General features: G+C 44.8%; 1 protein-coding gene across 1 annotated transcript in view; it reads right to left on the reverse strand.

Moving 5' to 3' along the window:
• Nucleotides 1-273: 273 nt before the first annotated feature.
• Nucleotides 274-20,877, reverse strand: part of LOC137504860 (calpain-8-like) — a 48,853-nt gene continuing 28,249 nt past the window's right edge. Inside the window, exons 9-12 of the mRNA XM_068233452.1 lie at nt 19,370-19,530; nt 15,437-15,612; nt 10,102-10,113; nt 274-477 (exon numbers count right to left, since the gene is read on the reverse strand). Of these exons, the coding sequence (XP_068089553.1) occupies nt 274-477; nt 10,102-10,113; nt 15,437-15,612; nt 19,370-19,530 (553 nt within the window). The remainder of the gene's footprint in view (nt 478-10,101; nt 10,114-15,436; nt 15,613-19,369; nt 19,531-20,877) is intronic.

The raw sequence follows: 20,877 nt of genomic DNA on the forward strand, positions 1-20,877 counted from the left end.
TTTGACTATTTTTCCTCTTATACCCACTGTCCTCCTTCACATACACTGCCAATTTGATCTTTCTAGCATGTAAGGGGGCTTTGCTATTAACCGCTAAAGTCGGCCGCTGTTCGCCTACCATTTAAAGTCTATGGAGACTTCACGGACATTTGCAGTAAATTTGTATTCGCAAACTGAAAATTTGATGTTCGCTACATCACTTTTTGGTGTTACTTGGCGAAGTTAGAAGTGGAATCCCCACCACTGATACACTCGGAGTTCTATTACAAATACTTACAGAGCTTTCTCTGAGAAGATACGCAAGCAGAAATCTCCATTCTTAAAAGGTTCAAAAGTGGTCAGGACAATAACATAATTCCCAACTGGTAGTTTCATGCGCTTCGACACCTCTCTCTGGTCCACATACTCAGAGCGATCCACAGCAACGTTTTTCAGGAAAAAGTCCCTGCCGAGGCGAACGTCTGTTTGGTTGCGAGCCTAAAAATTATTAGGACAAAATTAAGAGGAAGAAGATGGAGGGCAAGCAAAGAAAATTGAATTTGCTAATTATTCTAGCTTGTCTGCAGATTTTTAATCCAATTTGTATGCAACTTGGAATTTAGGCCAAATTCACTTCTTGCTGCAATTTAACACAACAACTTTCACTTTCCTCTCACTACCATGTCTCTTTTAGTGGTGCTCGTCACGACCTCATGATCACGAATAACTCGTGATCACGAGTCATTTTTGACGATCATGAGGTCGTAATTGGCATTCGGCAACCGTGATCGGCTCTCGATCACGAATGCCAATCACGAATGCATTGATGATTGCACTCGTTATTCGACTCGTGAACGAGTTACCCATGAACACTAGTCGGTATATGTGATTAAAAACTTGCCAACCGCCGTATAGACAAATGGCGGCCGGGAAGCAGACGCCGCAAGGACCGCCGTATTGACAAAATGCGGCGGTCCTTGTTTGGGCATGGGCGGAGCGATCGCGTCATCCGTGACGCGATCCTCCGCCTCCGCCTGTCGCCGCTCACTCGCCGCAACATCCCGCCGGCCATACGGAAGCGCCGGCGGGATGTTAACCCGACGATCGCCGCATACAAAGTGTATAATACACTTTGTAATGTTTACAAAGTGTATTATACAGGCTGCCTCCTGCCCTGGTGGTCCCAGTGTCCGAGGGACCACCAGGGCAGGCTGCAGCCACCCTAGTCTGCACCAAGCACACTGATTTTCTCCCCCCCCCGCCCCAGATCGCCCACAGCACCCATCAGACCCCCCCCTGCCCACCCCCCAGACCACTGTTTGCACCCAATCACTCCCCTAATCACTCATCAATCACTCCCTGTCACTATCTGTCAACGCTATTTTTTTTATACCCCCCCCCCCTGCCCCCTGCTCCCTCCTGATCACCCCCCAACCCCCCAGATTCTCCCCAGACCCCCCCCCCCCAGACCCCCCCCCCCCCAATGTACTGTATGCATCTATCCCCCCTGATCACCTGTCAATCACCTGTCAATCACCCGTCAATCACCCGTCAATCACCCGTCAATCACCCATCAATCACCCCCTGTCACTGCCACCCATCAATCAGCCCCTAACCTGCCCCTTGCGGGCAATCTGATCACCCCCCCACACCAATAGATCGCCCGCAGATCCGACATCAGATCACCTCCCAAATCCATTGTTTACATCTATTCTCTCCTCTAAACACACACTAATTACCCATCAATCACCCATCAATCACCCCCTATCACCACCTGTCACTTTTACCTATCAGATCAGACCCTAATCTGCCCCTTGCGGGCACCCAATCACCCGCCCACACGCTCAGATTGCCCTCAGACCCCCCCTTATCAATTCACCAGTGCATTCATTACATCTGTTCTTCCCTGTAATAACCCACTGATCACCTGTCAATCACCTGCCAATCACCTATCACCCATCAATCACCCCCTGTCACCCCCTGTCACTGCCACCCATCAATCAGCCCCTAACCTGCCCCTTGCGGGCAATCTGATCACCCACCCACACCATTAGATCGCCCGCAAACCCGCCGTCAGATTACCTCCCAAATGTATTGTTTACATCTGTTATCTTCTCTAAACACCCACTAATTACCCATCAATCACCCATCAATCACCCCCTATCACTGTTACCTATCAGATCAGACCCTAATCTGCCCCTTGCGGGCACCCAATCACCCGCCTACACGCTCAGATTACCCTCAGACCTCCCCCTTATCAATTCGCCAGGGCATTATTTACATCTATCCTTCCCTGTAATAACCCACTGATCACCTGTCAATCACCTGCCAATCACCTATCACCCATCAATCACCCCCTGTCACCCCCTGTCACTGCCACCCAACAATCAGCCCCTAACCTGCCCCTTGCGGGCAATCTGATTACCCACCCACACCAATAGATCGCCCGCAGATCCGACATCAGATCACCACCCAAGCGCAGCGTTTACTCTCCTCTAAACACTCACTAATTACCCATCAATCACCCATAAATCACCCCCTATCACCACCTGTCACTGTTACCCATCAGATCAGACCCTAATCTGCCCCTTGCGGGCACCCAATCACCCGCCTACTCGCTCAGATTACCCTCAGACCCCCCCTTATCAATTCGCCAGTGCAATATTTACATCTGTTCTCCCCTGTAATAACCCACTGATTACCTGTCAATCACCTGTCAATCACCTATCAATCACCCATCAATCACCCCCTGTCACTGCCACCCATCAATCACCCCCTGTCACTGCCACCCATCAATCACCCGCTGTCACTGCCACCCATCAATCAGCCCCTAACCTGCCCCTTGTGGGCAATCTGATCACCCACCCACACCAATAGATCGCTCGCAGATCCGACGTCCGATCACCTCCCAAGTGCAGTGTTTACATCTGTTCTCTACCCTAAACACCCACTAATTACCCATCAATCACCCCGTCACTGCTACCTATCAGATTAGACCCCTATCTGCCCCTAGGGCACTCAATCACCCGCCCACACCCTCAGAATGCCCTCAGACCCCAGCCCTGATCACCTCGCCAGTGCATTGCTTGCATCTATTCCCCCCTCTAATCACACCTTGAGACACCCATCAATCACCTCCTGTCACCCCCCTAGCACACCTACCCATCAGATCAGGCCCTAATTTGCCCCGTGTGGGCTCCTGATCACTCGGCCAAACCCTCAGATCCCCCTCAGACCCCCTTCCGATCACCTCCCCAGTGCATTGATTGCATCTATTTTCCCCTCTAACCACCCCCTGAGACACCCATCAATCACCTCCTGTCACCCCCCTAGCACTCCTATCCATCAGATCAGGCCCAATACAACCTATCATCTAAAAGGCCACCCTGCTTATGACCGGTTCCACAAAATTCGCCCCCTCATAGACCACCTGTCATCAAAATTTGCAGATGCTTATACCCCTGAACAGTCATTTTGAGACATTTGGTTTCCAGACTACTCACGGTTTTGGGCCCGTAAAATGCCAGGGCGGTATAGGAACCCCACAAGTGTCCCCATTTTAGAAAAAAAGACACCCCAAGGTATTCTGTTAGGTGTATGACGAGTTCATAGAAGATTTTATTTTTTGTCAAAAGTTAGCGGAAATTGATTTTTATTGGTTTTTTTCCACAAAGTGTCACTTTCCGCTAACTTTTGACAAAAATAAAATCTTCTATGAACTCACCATACTCCTAACAGAATACCTTGGGGTGTCTTCTTTCTAAAATGGGGTCACTTGTGGGGTTCCTATACTGCCCTGGCATTTTAGGGGCCCTAAACCGCGAGGAGTAGTCTAGAAAACAAATGCCTCAAAATGACCTGTGAATAGGACGTTGGGCCCCTTAGCGCACCTAGGCTGCAAAAAAGTGTCACACATGTGGTACCGCCGTACTCAGGAAAAGTAGTATAATGTGTTTTGGGGTGTATTTTTACACATACCCATGCTGGGTGGGAGAAATTTCTATGTAAATGGACAATTGTGTGTAAAAAAATCAAACAATTGTCATTTACAGAGATATTTCTCCCACTTAGCATGGGTATGTGTAAAAATACACCCCAAAACGCATTATACTACTTCTCCTGAGTACGGCGGTACCACATGTGTGGCACTTTTTTACACCCTAAGTACGCTAAGGGGCCCAAAGTCCAATGAGTACCTTTAGGATTTCACAGGTCATTTTGCGACATTTGGTTTCAAGACTACTCCTCACGGTTTAGGGCCCCTAAAATGCCAGGGCAGTATAGGAACCCCACAAATGACCCCATTCTAGAAAGAAGACACCCCAAGGTATTCCGTACGGAGTATGGTGAGTTCATAGAAGGTTTTATTTTTTGTCACAAGTTAGCGGAAAATGACACTTTGTGAAAAAAAACTATTAAAATCAATTTCCGCTAACTTGCGACAAAAAAATAAAAACTTCTATGAACTCACCATACTCCTAACGGAATACCTTGGGGTGTCTTCTTTCTAAAATGGGGTCATTAGTGGGGTTCCTATACTGCCCTGGCATTTTAGGGGCCCTAAACCGCGAGGAGTAGTCTTGAAACAAAAATGACCTGTGAAATCCTAAAGGTACTCATTGGACTTTGGGCCCCTTAGTGCAGTTAGGGTGCAAAAAAGTGCCACACATGTGGTATCACCGTACTCGGGAGAAGTAGTATAATGTGTTTTGGGGTGTATTTTTACACATACCCATGCTGGGTGGGAGAAATACCTCTGTAAATGACAATCTTTTGATTTTTTTACACACAATTGTCCATTTACAGAGGTATTTCTCCCACCCAGCATGGGTATGTGTAAAAATACACCCCAAAACACATTGTACTACTTCTCCCGAGTATGGCGATACCACATGTGTGGCACTTTTTTGCACCCTAACTGCGCTAAAGGGCCCAAAGTCCAATGAGTACCTTTAGGATTTTACAGGTCATTTTGAGAAATTTCGTTTCAAGACTACTCCTCACGGTTTAGGGCCCCTAAAATGCCAGGGCAGTATAGGAACCCCACAAATGACCCCATTTTAGAAAGAAGACACCCCAAGGTATTCCGTTAGTAGTATGGCGAGTTCATAGAAGATTTTATTTTTTGTCACAAGTTAGCGGAAATTGATTTTAATTGTGTTTTTTCACAAAGTGTCATTTTCCGCTAACTTTTGACAAAAAATAAAATCTTCTATGAACTCACCATACTCCTAACGGAATACCTTGGGGTGTCTTCTTTCTAAAATAGGGTCATTTGTGGGGTTCCTATACTGCCCTGGCATTTTAGGGGCCCTAAACCGTGAGGAGTAGTCTTGAAACGAAATTTCTCAAAATGACCTGTGAAATCCTAAAGGTACTCATTGGACTTTGGACCCTTTAGCGCAGTTAGGGTGCAAAAAAGTGCCACACATGTGGTAGCGCCGTACTCAGGAGAAGTAGTATAATGTGTTTTGTGGTGTATTTTTACACATACCCATGCTGAGTGGGAGAAAGATCTCTGTAAATGGACAATTGTGTGTAAAAAAAATTAACAAATTGTCATTTACAGAGATATTTCTCCCACCCAGCATGGGTATGTGTAAAAATACACCCCAAAACACATTATACTACTTTTCCTGAGTACGGCAATACCACATGTGTGGCACTTTTTTGCATCCTAACTGCGCTAAGGGGTCCAAAGTCCAATGAGCACCTTTAGGCTTTACAGGGGTGCTTACAATTTAGCACCCCCCAAATGTCAGGACAGTAAACACACCCCACAAATGACCCATTTTGGAAAGTAGACCCTTCAAGGTATTCAGAGAGGGGCATGGTGAGTCCGTGGCAGATTTCATTTTTTTTTGTCGCAAGTTAGAAGAAATGGAAACTTTTTTTTTTTTTTTCTCACAAAGTGTCATTTTCCGCTTACTTGTGACAAAAAATAATATCTTCTATGAACTCACTATGCCTCTCAGTGAATACTTTGGGATGTCTTCTTTCCAAAATGGGGTCATTTGGGGGGTATTTATACTATCCTGGAATTCTAGCCCCTCATGAAACATGACAGGGGGTCAGAAAAGTCAGAGATGCTTGAAAATGGGAAAATTCACTTTTTGCACCATAGTTTGTAAACGCTATAACTTTTACCCAAACCAATAAATATACACTGAATGGGGTTTTTTTTATCAAAAACATGTTTGTCCACATTTTTCGCGCTGCATGTATACAGAAATTTTACTTTATTTGAAAAATGTCAGCACAGAAAGTTAAAAAAATCATTTTTTTGCCAAAATTCATGTCTTTTTTGATGAATATAATAAAAAGTAAAAATCGCAGGAGCAATCAAATAGCACCAAAAGAAAGCTTTATTAGTGACAAGAAAAGGAGCCAAAATTCATTTACGTGGTAGGTTGTATGAGCGAGCAATAAACCGTGAAAGCTGCAGTGGTCTGAATGGAAAAAAAGTGGCCGGTCCTTAAGGGGTAGAAAGCCCTAGGTCCTCAAGTGGTTAATAGCAAATCTCCCTTACATGCTAGAAACACCAAATTTGCCAGATATGTTAAGAAGAACAACGGGAACAAGAGGATTTTTAAAATAAAAAAGACCTTATAGTTTTTGAGAAAATCGATTTTAAAGTTTCAAAGAAAAAAGTATACATTTAAATGCAGTAAAGGACCGTTAATGTATTTACCGCATTTAAATGTATACTTTTTTCTTTGAAAATTGATTTTCTCAAAAACTATAAGGTCTTTTTGAATTTTTTTTTTCCTTTTGTTCCCACTGTTCTTCTTAACATAACTGGCAAATTTGGTGTTTCTAGCATGTAAGGGGGCTTTGCTATTAACCGTTAAATTCAAATCATGATCACGGCCGTGATGACGGATATCACTTTTTATCACGGGTAAAATCCGAGTCGAAATCGGAATTGGGAATAAAGTACGGATCACGATCACGGCGTATCCGGATTTTTGATACTGCCGTGATCGGATTTACTCGAATACGTGATTGGGTGTATCCGAGCACCAGTGGTCTCTTTAACCTCTTCATCCCACAGTCTTTTTAACTAAGAGCCAGTTTCACCTTTCAGTGCTCCTCACATTTCTTTGGCTATAACCTTATCACTTCTTATCACACCTGGATGATCTATTTCTTGTGTTTTCACCACAGATTATTATTTTTGAGGGCCATAGTTGGTTTCAATAATTACATTATTTTCTATGCATTTTATAGGGAAAAATAAGGGGGGAAAAGAAAAACTCACATATATTATTTACCCAATGTGTCCCAGCTATTTCAACATTTAAATTATGTTTCTAGTACAATGTATGGCGACAATATATTATTTGGAAATAAAGGTATTTTTTCTGTTTTTGTTTTTTGAACCATATCAATAATTACAAGCCCTTATTTGATAAAATAATACTAATATACCCTTATGACATATTTATTAAGACATATTTACCCTAAGGTAACTATTTATATATTACATAAATGCTGTCACTTTTTTGTATCTATGTAACTATCTATGTAACTATGGGGAAGTGGGTTAGAAGTGGTTAATAACTATATTTAATTTATTTTTGAATGTGTTTATTTTAATTTTACTTTATGTCCACAAGCTGGCACTACACATTGTCCTAGATTACCAGGAAATGCTCAATATTTTTTTTTTACTCTCTTTTTTACCTTTATTTTTATGAATAAACATGGCTTCTGATTGAAGTCATGTTGATTCATGTACAAGCACTTTAATTGACTCAGGAAACACATGTTCCCATTTGCCAATTTTCACAAGTGTAAGTCCCGCCATGAATGAGCAGCGGGAGTACGTGCGCACACCCATCGCTGATTGGCAGGATGTATCGGTACGTCCTGATTGTGTTAGTGAGGCTGAAACTGGATGCGTATGTTAAGTAGTTTGTGCCCCTGTGGCCTTGGACCCCTGTCTGACTGACTGCGGGTGCTACTCACCACAGTAACAAGAAAGAAAAAGAATGAATAGCGTTTTGGAAAAATCTATGATTTTTAAGAAAATTGCTGTAGCAATGTGTGTGTGAGCATGCAGCTAGATAATATGAATATACAGGGGTTGGACAAAATAATCTAAACACCTTGAAAATCAACAAAATATATTTAATATGGTGTAGATCCACCTTTGTGGCAATTACAGGCTCAATTCTCCGAGGTATGGATTCATACAAATTGTGAATTGTTTCCAAAGGAATTTTAGCTCATTCTTCAGTTAAAACACCCTCCAGTTATTTTAGAGACAATGGCAGCGGAAATCGACTTCTTAGTTGAATCTCTAATAACGACCATAAATGCTCAATAATGTTGAGGTCTGGGGATTGTGGTGGCCAGATGAGATGCTCAACTTCATTAGAATGTTCCTCGCAGAGCCGGGACAAGGTCCTTCAGCACCCAAGGCTGAGACAGCAAAGTGCGCCCCTCCATCCCTCCCTCCCCAGCCATCACACACTGATTGCTATTAGACTAAGAGGCACACCAGGGCCCCCAAAATCCCCAACACCTTAGTCTCTAGTTATCTGGCTTGCAGTCACTGCTATGTCTGCCCTTTTCTTATTTATTTGTGCTTCAAACACAATTGGGAATGACAGCAGAATGAATTGTGCGCCCCCTCCTACACTGCGCCCTGAGGCTGGAGCCTCTTCAGCCTCTACCTCGGCCCTGGTTCCTCGTGCCGTTCTTTAACAATTCTAGCTGTATGGATTGGGGCATTATCATCTTGAAAGATGGCCTTCCCCTCTGAAAACAGTTCTTGAACCATAGGATGAACTTGGTCACCCAAAACTCTGAAATAGTCTTGGCTGTTAATCATTCCATGAAGGGAAATCATTGGCCCGGCGAATTTCCAAGAAATAGCACCCCAGATCATCACAGAACCCCTGCCATGTTTTACAGTTGGGAGGAGGCAGTCTGGATGAAATGCTTCTTTCAGCTGTCTCTAAACGTACACTCGGCCGGAGGTCAGAAATAAGGTAAATGATGATTTGTCAGAGAAAATTACATTTTTCCACTGCTCGAGGGACCAATTCTAGTGGTTTCTACACCACTCTAAATGCTTTAAAACATTTGTCTTTGAGAGCAGAGGTTTTCTAATTGCAGTTCTTCCGTGGAATTCAGATTTGTACAGCTCCCGACGAACAGTTTTTGTGGAAACTGGGTTATGTAGGTGCTCGTTCAGCTCTGCCGTGATTTTAGGAGCCGTGGTCTTGCAAGCTTTTCTAACAATCCGATTTAGGGCTTGATTCACAAAGCTGTGCTAACTGCTAAACAGTTAGCACGTGAAGTGCCGTTCGCGCGCGCAAAAGTCCACCAACGGCACTTCACATGCTAACTTAGCACGGCTTTGTGAATCAAGCCCTTAGAGTCTGACAGTCTCTCTCAGACAACTTTGACTTTCAGCCACAACTGTGCTTTGCTGAGGACGTTTTTCTTTCTCTTTCAAAGGCAGTCATTACTTTTGAGACAGCACCTCTTGAAATGCCAAGCATTTGGGCAGTTTCTGTGACAGTAGCGCCTGCCATACGAGCAGTCGAGCACCAACAATTTGGCCTCTTTGAAAGTCTGAGAGATCTGCCATTTTTATAAATTATAACCAACTTTGGCTTAAATATCTGTAAAAAAAAACCAAATTATTTAAATTAAACATATCAAATAACAAAAATAATAAACAAAAAAAATTTAACATATGTCAAGTTTTGATTGCTTAAAACATGTTCAAAGATTATGATGCAAAAATGTTCGGTGTTTCCATTATTTTGTCCAACCCCTGTATATTGTGTCACTGAACCCCACCCATTTAGCTCTCCCCTTAGTGTCCTTTCATACCGTGTCTGTTGCGTTCCATCATGGCAACGCCGTGTGACTTTTTGGCACCGTTGTGTAAAAAGACCCTTAATTCAGCCCATTTACCTCCCTTGTGTAATAAGTGCAGATCTGTTTGTTAAATGCCTCACCTGAAATAAACACAGAGTATGAAACAACTGCTGTGAGCAGAAATGAAAGAATGATACCACAAGCCACCATCACCAACACATCTCTATGGCACACAAACACTGGGTCTGGCAGCATCCCTGGCACGGGTATAATTCAGCATACCTCTTGTGGAACCTGCAGAAAGAAAGGAGAGATTATTTTAGTGCTGAACTCAGTGCTGGGTCATCCACAAGGCAATTCTAGGCAGTTGCCTAGGGACTGGAGAGAGTCTAGAGGCCTGGTAGATGCTAGCCCCCCCAGCCCTCTATCAAATCTTACTAAAAAACAACAGGGGACCAGCACTGGTGGGCAAAAACTGCTGTCTTGCCAAGGACCCCATTTCATCTTAATGCATTTCTGGCTGAACTACATAATTATACGCATTATAGACACTCCCATATCTATTGTCATTAACAGGGAATAGACAAATAGGGCTTTCCTTGGCACCATTTAGTAAAACTGGAATTTTCCTGTATTTTTTTCCTGTATTTTTTTGCAATACATTTTTTTATTTTAGTATTTTGTAATAAACAATAAAAAGAGATACACGAAAATACATAACGTTCAATTACAGCTAGTCCCCAGTTAATGAACAAGACTGAGTCGGACTGTAGTTTTGTTCTTAAAGGACACCTGAAGTGAAAGGCTTATGGAAGCTGTCATATTTATTTCCTTTTAAGAAATACAAATTTCCTGGCAGCCCTGCTAAACTTTTGCCTCTAGTACTTTTAGCCATAGATCCTGAACATGCATGCAGCAGATTCGGTGTCTCTGAAATGTTTGTCAAATCTGACAAGATTATCTGCATGCTTGTTTCTGGGGTGATTCAGACACCATTGCATCCAAATAGATCAGCAGGGCTGCCAGGCAACTGGTATTGTTTAAAAGGAAATAAATATGGCAGTCTCCATATACTTCTCACTTCAAGTTCCCTTTTTACCTGAATCCAGTGGAACACTTTGCCATCTCTGTCCCCTGTACCTCCTCTATGTCCTCCTGTGCCTCCAATGTCCCCCTATGTCACCTGTTCCCCTGTGCCTTCAGTGACCCCCTCTGTGCCACCTCTCACCACCACCGCACCACCTCTGTCCCACTCTGTGTCACCTCTGTCCCCCTGTTCCCTCAGCATCCCCTCTGTGCCACCCCTGCCTCCACTGTGTCCCTCTGTACCCCTCTTCCCCTTTCATCCCTCTTTGTCCCTACTTCTGATGTAGTGATGATCAAAATATACTAATTTTGCTTACACAAAATTTCACTTCACATTTGACCATCACAATTATACATAATGAGGATTTTGTAATTGAATTGACTTTGCGTAATCCACACAAATTTCCAGAGGGTCCCAACGCTAGATCACAGTTTGCTTTAAAATGTATTAAATGTGTATGCAGAACCCAGAACTATATAAATAGTACAGTGTGCCAAAGCAAAATGTCATTTTACAGAGTTAAAAAAAAATAAATCGATTTTCTCAAAAAAGGTCTGCACAGGATGTCTGCACAAGGTCTTTTGAAAAAATACTCAGTAGAAAAAGTGAATAGTTAGGCACACCCTATGGGATAATATAGTATAGCGAAAGAGTATATCTAAAACGGGACTCTATACACTGTTGCCAGCGCCCTTTGTCTGCTGGACTCAGGGGCGGCGCCAGGGGGGTGCTTGGGGGTGCTCGAGCACCCCCTAGAATTGTCCAAGCACCCCCAAAGCACCCCCTGGAGTGAACTGACTTCAGGCGTCTAAAAGACGCCAAGTCAGTTCACACAGCGGCAGCACGGAGCAGCAGGCAGGGCTACGGTAAGATGGCCGCCCGGAGCCCTGTTCTGCAGACTTCGAGTCTGCAGTGCATGGCTTCGGGCGGCCATTTTCCCGTAGCCCTGCTCTCTGCATGCAGGCAGGAAGTCTCGTCGTGACGTCGGGAAGGAAGAGGATCGTGGGCGCGCGGGCGCTGCGCGCCACAAGGAGGTCGGGACAGGAGGTCGGGAAAGAAGGTCTTCTGGCTGTAGGTGAGTAAATGGGTTTTCTTTTCTTTTTCAGGTGATGCTGATTGTGCATATTGGGGCCATATCTGCTACGGATTGTGCATATTGGGGCCATATCTGCTACGGATTGTGCATATTGGGGTCATATCTGCTACGGATTGTGCATATTGGGGTCATATCTGCTACGGATTGTGCATATTGGGGTCATATCTGCTACGGATTGTGCATATTGGGGTCATATCTGCTACGGATTGTGCATATTGGGGTCATGTCTGCTACGGATTGTGCATATTGGGGTCATATCTGCTACGGATTGTGCATATTGGGGTCATGTCTGCTACGGATTGTGCATATTGGGGTCATTTCTGCTACGGATTGTGCATATTGGGGTCATTTCTGCTACCGATTGTGCATATTGGGGTCATTTCTGCTACCGATTGTGCATATTGGGGTCATTTCTGCTACCGATTGTGCATATTGGGGTCATTTCTGCTACCGATTGTGCATATTGGGGTCATATCTGATACGGATTGTGCATATTGGGGTCATATCTGCTACCGATTGTGCATATTGGGGTCATATCTGCTACCGATTGTGCATATTGGGGTCATATCTGCTACCGATTGTGCATATTGGGGTCATATCTGCTACGGATTGTGCATATTGGGGTCATATCTGCTACCGATTGTGCATATTGGGACCATATCTGCTACCGATTGTGCATATTGGGACCATATCTGCCACCGATTGTGCATATTGGGGCCATATCTGATAACGATTGTGCATATTGGGGCCAAATCTGATAACGATTGTGCATATTGGGGCCATATCTGCTAACGATTGTGCATATTGGGGCCATATCTGCTACCGATTGTGCATATTGGGGTCATTTCTGCTACCGATTGTGCATATTGGGGTCATTTCTGCTACCGATTGTGCATATTGGGGTCATTTCTGCTACCGATTGTGCATATTGGGGTCATATCTGCTACGGATTGTGCATATTGGGGTCATATCTGCTACCGATTGTGCATATTGGGGTCATATCTGCTACCGATTGTGCATATTGGGGTCATATCTGCTACCGATTGTGCATATTGGGGTCATATCTGCTACGGATTGTGCATATTGGGGTCATATCTGCTACCGATTGTGCATATTGGGACCATATCTGCTACCGATTGTGCATATTGGGACCATATCTGCCACCGATTGTGCATATTGGGGCCATATCTGATAACGATTGTGCATATTGGGGCCATATCTGATAACGATTGTGCATATTGGGGCCAAATCTGATAACGATTGTGCATATTGGGGCCATATCTGCTAACGATTGTGCATATTGGGGCCATATCTGCTACCGATTGTGCATATTGGGGCCATATCTGCTACCGATTGTGCATATTGGGACCATATCTGCTACCGATTGTGCATATTGGGACCATATCTGCTACCGATTGTGCATATTGGGACCATATCTGCTACCGATTGTGCATATTGGAGCCATATCTGATAACGATTGTGCATATTGGGGTCATTGGACGTGTTTTTTGTTAAAATCTGCTCACATTACGTGTATTTTCTTGAGAAAACCTGCACAATTATGTGAATTTTCTGGGAAAAGGGTCACCAAAACTTGGGCCCTCTGTCTTTGCGTTGCACTTTTAAAGGGAACCCGAGGTGAGAATAATATTGAGGCTGCCATATTTATCTCCTTTTAAGTAATACCAGCTGCCTGGCTGCCGTGTTGGTCCTCTGCCTCTAATTCTTTCAACCATAGACCCTGAACAAGCATGCAGCAGGTCAGGGGTTTCTGACAATATTGTCAGAACTGACAAGATTAGCTGCATGCTTGTTTCTGGTGTAATTCAGTTCACTACTACAGCCAAATAGATCAGCAGGGCTGCCAGGCAACTAGAATTGTTTAAAAGGAAATAAATATGGCAGCCACCATATCACTCTCACCCTGGGTTCACTTTAAATTACAGTTAGTCCCGCCCTCATTCGGTCATGACCACGCCCATCTTTTCGCCGCAGGTTGTAGCCACACCCATTTTTTGACGCGGCGCGCGAAGCGCGCCGCAGGTCGTCGGCTCCCCCAGAAATTGGTCCAGCACCTGCATAACCCCCTAAAAAAAATTCCTGGAGCCGCCACTGGCTGGACTGTTCTGGACATGAGTTCCATCAGAAGAAAGAAGGAAGAGAACTGCAACTCTTGTACAAATAGAAAAAAAGCATGTGCACTCTCCCGTTCATCCAATAGAGATTTATTCAATGCCGTACAGCATACATGTCATACGTGGATCACCTTTTACAAGTGTAGGCATCTGGTGCAGCAGAGCACGTTCTGCAAAGGCCCAGCTAGGCTGCGTTCCACTGCTTTGAAAAATGTTTTTGACTTGTTCTTATTCGTATCACGGGATCATGTGTAAATTGGATGTTCGTAAGTCAGGGGCTACCTGTACATGACTCTAGTAACGATCAAGCAGAGACGTAGCTGAGGTTTTCAGAGCCCGGGGACAAAAACAGTTTTTGCGCCCCCCTCTGGACAAAATGGGCATGGCCACGAATCAGAATGTGGTCGTGGTCATGGGTGGAGTCAAATGTACAAATGCTGTTTAGATAGCCAAATGTGCCCCCTTCCCCATTCAGATAGCCTGGTGTGCCCCCTTTAAATAACTAAATGTGCCCCCCTTTAGATAACCAGATGTTCCCCTCTTGCCCTCCTTTAGTTAGCCAAATGTGCCCCCCTCTAAATAGCCATATGTGCCCCCCTTTCCCCTTTTAGATAGCCAAAAGTGCCATTTTCCCCCATTCAGATAGCCTGATGTGTCCCACTTTAATCAGATAAATGTGACCCCTTTAGATAACCAGATGTGCCTCTCTTCCCTTCTTTAGACAGCCTTCATGCTAATGAGCTAATGCCGTCTTCACAGGCTGCCTGGATTATCTGGTAGATGGTCTGGTAATTCCACCAGTCTGTGGCAGTTGGCACAGGCGCAGTCTGGCTTTGTGCGCTTCCCCCATAGTGTAGTACTGCGCAGGCACAGAACTCTTCCAGCGATGGATGGGTGATGGGTTGCGCGCGGCCTTGCTGTGCATGCGCACTATGCCCAGACTGGTAGAGTTTCCGGGCTGCCTAGAGGAGAATCCAGGCAGCCGGGGCAGATGGTGAGGGACCTATTAGCATAAAGAGGGGTGGAGGAAGCCCTAGTTATGTATATATATGTTTTTTCATTTTACTGGTCTCAGGTTTCCTTTAAATGGTTCACATACTTGTATGTAAGTTGATCTAGAAAAACCTCTGAAGAACCAAACCAGGCAAAAATCCAGTAAGTGTTTGGGGAGACAGTGCCTCTCTGAAAACTAGTTCCACTCATAGAGCATATCTCTGTCTTGTATGAATGCTAATGATGGTCTCAACATTTATTGCACCTATGAATTCTGGGTACCTGAAGAGTGAATTGACCACCAACCTTGTACAACTCGAAACCAATGGTGAGCAATGCCTGTCCAATCCTCTGCTGCTTCCTCCGATTCTTCTGCATGAGACCCACCACAATGGTGCAGCAGGGGACATTGGAGGGTCCATTATGATCGTGATCCGGTTCCTCCAGCTTTATGTAGAACTGGGGGTTTATCCAGAATGTTGCTGTGTGTGACGGAAAGAAAACTGGTGTCAGGGAAAGTCACAGATTTTTTTTTTTTCAGGAGAGCAAAAATATTTTGTGTGAGCCATAAAAATGAGGGACCATACCATCAGTACTATTATTATATGCAATCATATAGTGTTTTTGTAGCTCTTTACATAGCACCTTGAGCAGTTCATGTCACTAACTGTCCGCTTTGCTAGCTGGATATCATGGATGACATGAAAGACCAACAGGGTTCCCCTGCAGGATCATCCAGGATCATCCACCAGCAGGGGTGTTGTTAGGATTCTAAGAGATCCGGGGCACTTTTGGGCACGTCAGCTGGAAAATGGGTCTGACCACGCACTGGAATGTAGGTGTGGTCATGGGTGGAGCCAAATTTACAAAAACTTTACAGCAGTCTAAGTAGGCCTGCCAAGCAAAATGTTGGATGAAGCCCCCTCTCCATTAATATAAAAATAATCAAAAAATGCAGCATATCACCTAAATAGGTAGTGTCATTAAAACATAACTAGGCAGAGTTACTCGGCTTCTGTGCTGGCTGGTCTGGCTTTTTTGCTGGGCAGGCTGGCCTGCTACCAGGTTATCTGCCAGTCCCCACATAGCATTCCCCAACCATCTAGTGGACCCCGTCCCATGTTCCCACTGGCCTTCCATTGAGGCACCACAACTCCCAGCATGCCCCCATAGAAGAAGAACCACAGCTCCCTGCATGCCCCCATAAAGGCATCACAGCGCCCAGCAGGGCACCACAGCACCCACAATACCCCTGATTGATACACCACAGCTCCCAGCATGCCCCCATTGAGGCACCACAGATGAATCTGCCTGGGGGACATCTGGGGCACCGCAGAATTGATCCGGGGCACGTGCCACTGATCTTTGGGGCTAGCAACTCCCCTGTCCACCAGGTAACCTAAGCAGGTGCTTGAGGTCTTGTGGATGTCAAGGGGCACACCTGCCACCTTCTTTGACCTCTCTCCACTTCAGCTTACCAAAAGTACCACAAGGGGCTCCAAATTAATTCATCTCTGCTTTAACTCTGCACACTAGGAAAGGCTAGAAAACAGACTTTTATAATTTGGAGCAGCATGCATATAAAGTAGACATCTTTCTTCTTTACACACACATATCAGACCAGGCACATTCCATGACCCTGATTCAGTTAAAGCGGACCTAAACTCAGAACGTCCTCTCTGCTCTAAAAGATACACAACAACAGCATAATAACTTTTAAAGAAAAACATTTCTTTGTTACAGCTGATACAAATCCTGCAGTGTGTCTACTTCCTGATTCATGGGAGCAGACATATTGTTAACATCCTGTGCTTGCAAATGAGCTTATCTGCCATCTCTGCCATAGGCAGTCATGTGACACAGGGGGAGATCGGATTACAACTTGTGATTAGACACAAATGAGGGGGAATTACACAGGCTAAACTCTTTAGACACATACAGGGTTCATTTCTTACTGTTTTCCTTCTCTTGTGCAAGTGGTCAGCTCCACTTTAGGCGTTCACTTGAGATATTTTCTATACATATTTACAAAATTAATTTTCAGTACTTACAAAGTAAAAAGTACCGAAAGAGAGGTAAGTAATGTGAAATGTAAGTTACTTTGGGACAGCATATTTTATAGATAACTACCCGTATTCCATTGACTTTTTCTCCTAAGTTTTCTCCTAGGAGATAATTTTTATCTTCTGTTTAAAATAACTTTTCAGCACTTTGCAATTGAAAAAGTATGTGGGAAAGTACTGACAAAATTATTCTGTGTATTTTTTTGCTTGCTGGTGGCCAGGTCTGGATTTACATCACAGGAGCCTATAGGCACAGATGTTCTGGTACCCCAGACTTACCCAACCATGAACCTACAAACACCCACCAAACAGCACAGCAAGTGTGCTGGCTGTCCCAGCTGTCACTTCTTCACTTCCCCTGCCCGATGTACGTAGCTACAGGTGCCCCCAAGTATTGGGTAGCCGGAGGTACCCTCAGTATTAAGTAGCTAGAAGTTCCCACATGTATTAGGTAGCTAGAGGTGCCTCTGGCTGAAGGTAGATCTCGTCCGTGGAATGCCAAGAGCTCTCATTTTCCCTTGGCCTGGGACTCTACATAGGAAAGAGGTCAACTAGGGAAGGGGGGGGGGGACCGCCTCTCCATCATCAGGAGCCTGTAGGCACATACCTACAGTGCCTTATGGTAAGTCCAGCCCTGCTGGTGGCTTAAAGCGGAATATAACCCTGCATTTCAACTTTGCTCTAAAACATTATTTACAGTATATTATATGCAACCAGCATATTTTTTTTTACTAGACCAGCATTGGAAGGGTTACACAGAGCTTTAAAGTTCCTCGAGAGAACTGCAGACGCATCCGAAGCTGACATAGATACATTTTGTTTACATAAATGTATCTAAGTGTGGAATGTGACTCAGTCTCCCTGACTGACAGTGGCGTAGTTAAGGAGCTGTGGGCCCCGATGCAAGTTTTACATGGGGCCCCCCAAGCACTCTATACATAACAATTGATATACAGCGCACCAAAACCTGCCAATGGCAACTACAGTGTCAGAGGTGCAAGAAGGGGATGGGGACCAGTTTGTTAATGATTACCACTATTCAATGTATCTAAAGAAGTGATTATTATGAGCACAGGACCAATAGAGAGCTAATAGTGTAGTTAAGGGAGGGCCCTTCGGGGCCCCTCTGGCCCAAGGGCCCCGATGCGGTCGCTACCTCTGCACCCCCTATTGCTACGCCCCTGCTGACTGAGAAGGAGCTGGAGGACAGCCAAAGAGTGTGTAACATTTAACACTTGTTACATTCTATTTAGTTAAATGTATCTATCTGAACTTCTGCATATCGCTCCACGGAACTTTAAACCTCTGTGTTTAACCCTTCCAATGCTGGTCTAGTAAAAAAAAAAATGCTGGTTGCATATAATATGCTGTAAATAATGTTTTAGAGCAAAGTTGAAATGCTGGGTTATATTCCGCTTTAAAGGGCATTTTATTGAATAGGTGTGAAAATATCTCCTAGGAGAAAACATAGGAGTAAAAGGGCCTGATGCTATCGTCAGCCTTGCCAGTGTTAAACCCAGGTGAGTCTGATTCAATTGCACTTAGCCCCCGGCAGAGTGTTCAAAAACTCAAATTCTTTACACCCTATCCTATTTTACTTTTCATGCTGACGGGAAACAATGCGTCCCATCAGAGATGAGCGTTAGCACCCGGGCCACAAAACGCGCCAGTGCAATAAAATTTTATTAACACGTGAATTTGACTTCATTGAGGTAAGCCACCTCACTTTTTTCATTTTATCTGTTTTTATTTTATCTGCTCTGGGCGCCTCTTTCTCGTTTATCCTGGGCCTTCACCCTCCTTTTGGAGTTGGATCAACCCTCTTTGACCAATTTAGGTCATTTGAGGTTTGATTTTTATCAAGAGTGTGACCATCACCAGCTCCGTCTGGTCACCCGAGTGGAGTCGGGGTTATACATCTCCACCTGCTTCTAGTAGTCAGTTGCCCTTCTGCACCCCACCTTTGTGAGTATAATCCATCCGCATATTTTACATACTTCTGGTACAGTGACATACTGCACCATTTGGGCTCCTGTTGTTACTGTGTTTTCTTTCTGCAGGGTGCAATTTTTAATATTCCCTACTTTTTGTCCATCTCAAAAAGAGCTGCATGCAAGCCCAGCATCTTGTCATGGGGAAGGCTCATTAAATCAGGTCCATAGAACACATGTGTTACCTAGGTAATTGCTGCAGCCTCCGGCACTGGATCCTTGCACCCAGCTCCCGTTCAGCAAGGTCATATTCCACTTGTGCTGCTCGTTACTGCTCAGAGTGTCTGGACTGAGGTTACAGATCTCCAGGCGGGAATATTCTTTGATGAAGTCTGAATATGACATCCTGTGCAGACAGGAAGCAGTGATTTACTGCACCAATGACATAAAAGATAGGCTATGCTGATTTACAAACATTCTGTAACGATCGGTGTAACACAGAGAGGGTCTGATTACCGGTGAACTGCAGTCTCACCAGGAATACAGAATATACCCGATTATTGGTGATCTGCAGTATCACCGATAATCAGATATATCTACTAACCTCTGGACACCAGGGAGAACAAGTGAGTGTTAATGCAACAGTATACTTTGAGCACTTCTCCGGTAGTGTTGTCCGGATCATGAACGATTCGGATCTTTGATCCGAATCTATTTTATGAGTCGATCATCCGAATCATCAAAATGAGTGATTCGGATCGCAAAAGGGGCGGGGCCAGGAGCGACACGCCCCCTCTCAGCGGGCAGCGGGGTCCTGGAAGCAGAGCTGAGATGGATCGCTCTGTTGGATGGGAGCCAGCCTTGCAGGGAGACAGGTAGATGGGAGAGAGGGGACATGGGTGCCACTGCCAGATATGTGTAGAGCACACATACTGGCTATAATGTGCTGCTCATTATAGGCTGGCTGTTCCTTAGTGCTGCACAGTGAACACATGGGAAGCTTTTGGCTCAGCACAGCTCAGTAACTTTGCAGACAGTGTGATTGAAAGGCAATATGATCCTCCTGCACTGGGCACTAAACAGCTGCACTTATCTTCTGGGAATACTTTGGGGGAATGCTTTCTTTCACTGTGCGACCTTTTCTTTCAAAGTATACAGATGAACATATAGGTGAAATACATGTAATGCATATGATTGCAGCATGTGGGTATTACGTGCAAACATTTCTGCTCTTTGCTCGTCCCTCCTCCCTTCTCTGTCCACTCCCTGCCCTCTGTCCATCTTCTCCCCTTCTCTGTGTGTCCACTCCCTCCCCTTCTCCTGTCCACAGACCTGTCCTGCTGTTCATTTCACCCCCGAATGCTTCCGGTAGTAAAATGATCCGAGATTTGGATCAAAGATCCGGATCTCTTCAATGATCCGATTCGAATCATCCGGATCATTGAAAAGATCCGAACTTCCCATCTCTATTCTCCGGAAGTGTGTTCCTTCCTATGGCCTAGACTCTCCAAGAGGGAGGGACTAGGCTGAGGGTAGGAAGGTCAGAGCGTGAGTGACACCCAAGAGGGAGGGTGTCACTAACAGGTCTGGGAACTGCCTCTAACAGTAAGGCCAGTTCTCGAGGTCGGCAAGTCAGGTCGTCAACACACAGACAGATAAAGTACAGAATCAGGATGCAAATACAGAGTCAGGAACAAGCAGAGTTTGGCAACAGGATATCAGAAATAGCAAGGTACAAGATCAGAGTGCAGAG

The sequence above is a fragment of the Hyperolius riggenbachi genome, chromosome 4 (genome assembly GCF_040937935.1).
Source record: "Hyperolius riggenbachi isolate aHypRig1 chromosome 4, aHypRig1.pri, whole genome shotgun sequence".
Classification (NCBI taxonomy): Eukaryota; Metazoa; Chordata; class Amphibia; order Anura; family Hyperoliidae; genus Hyperolius; species Hyperolius riggenbachi.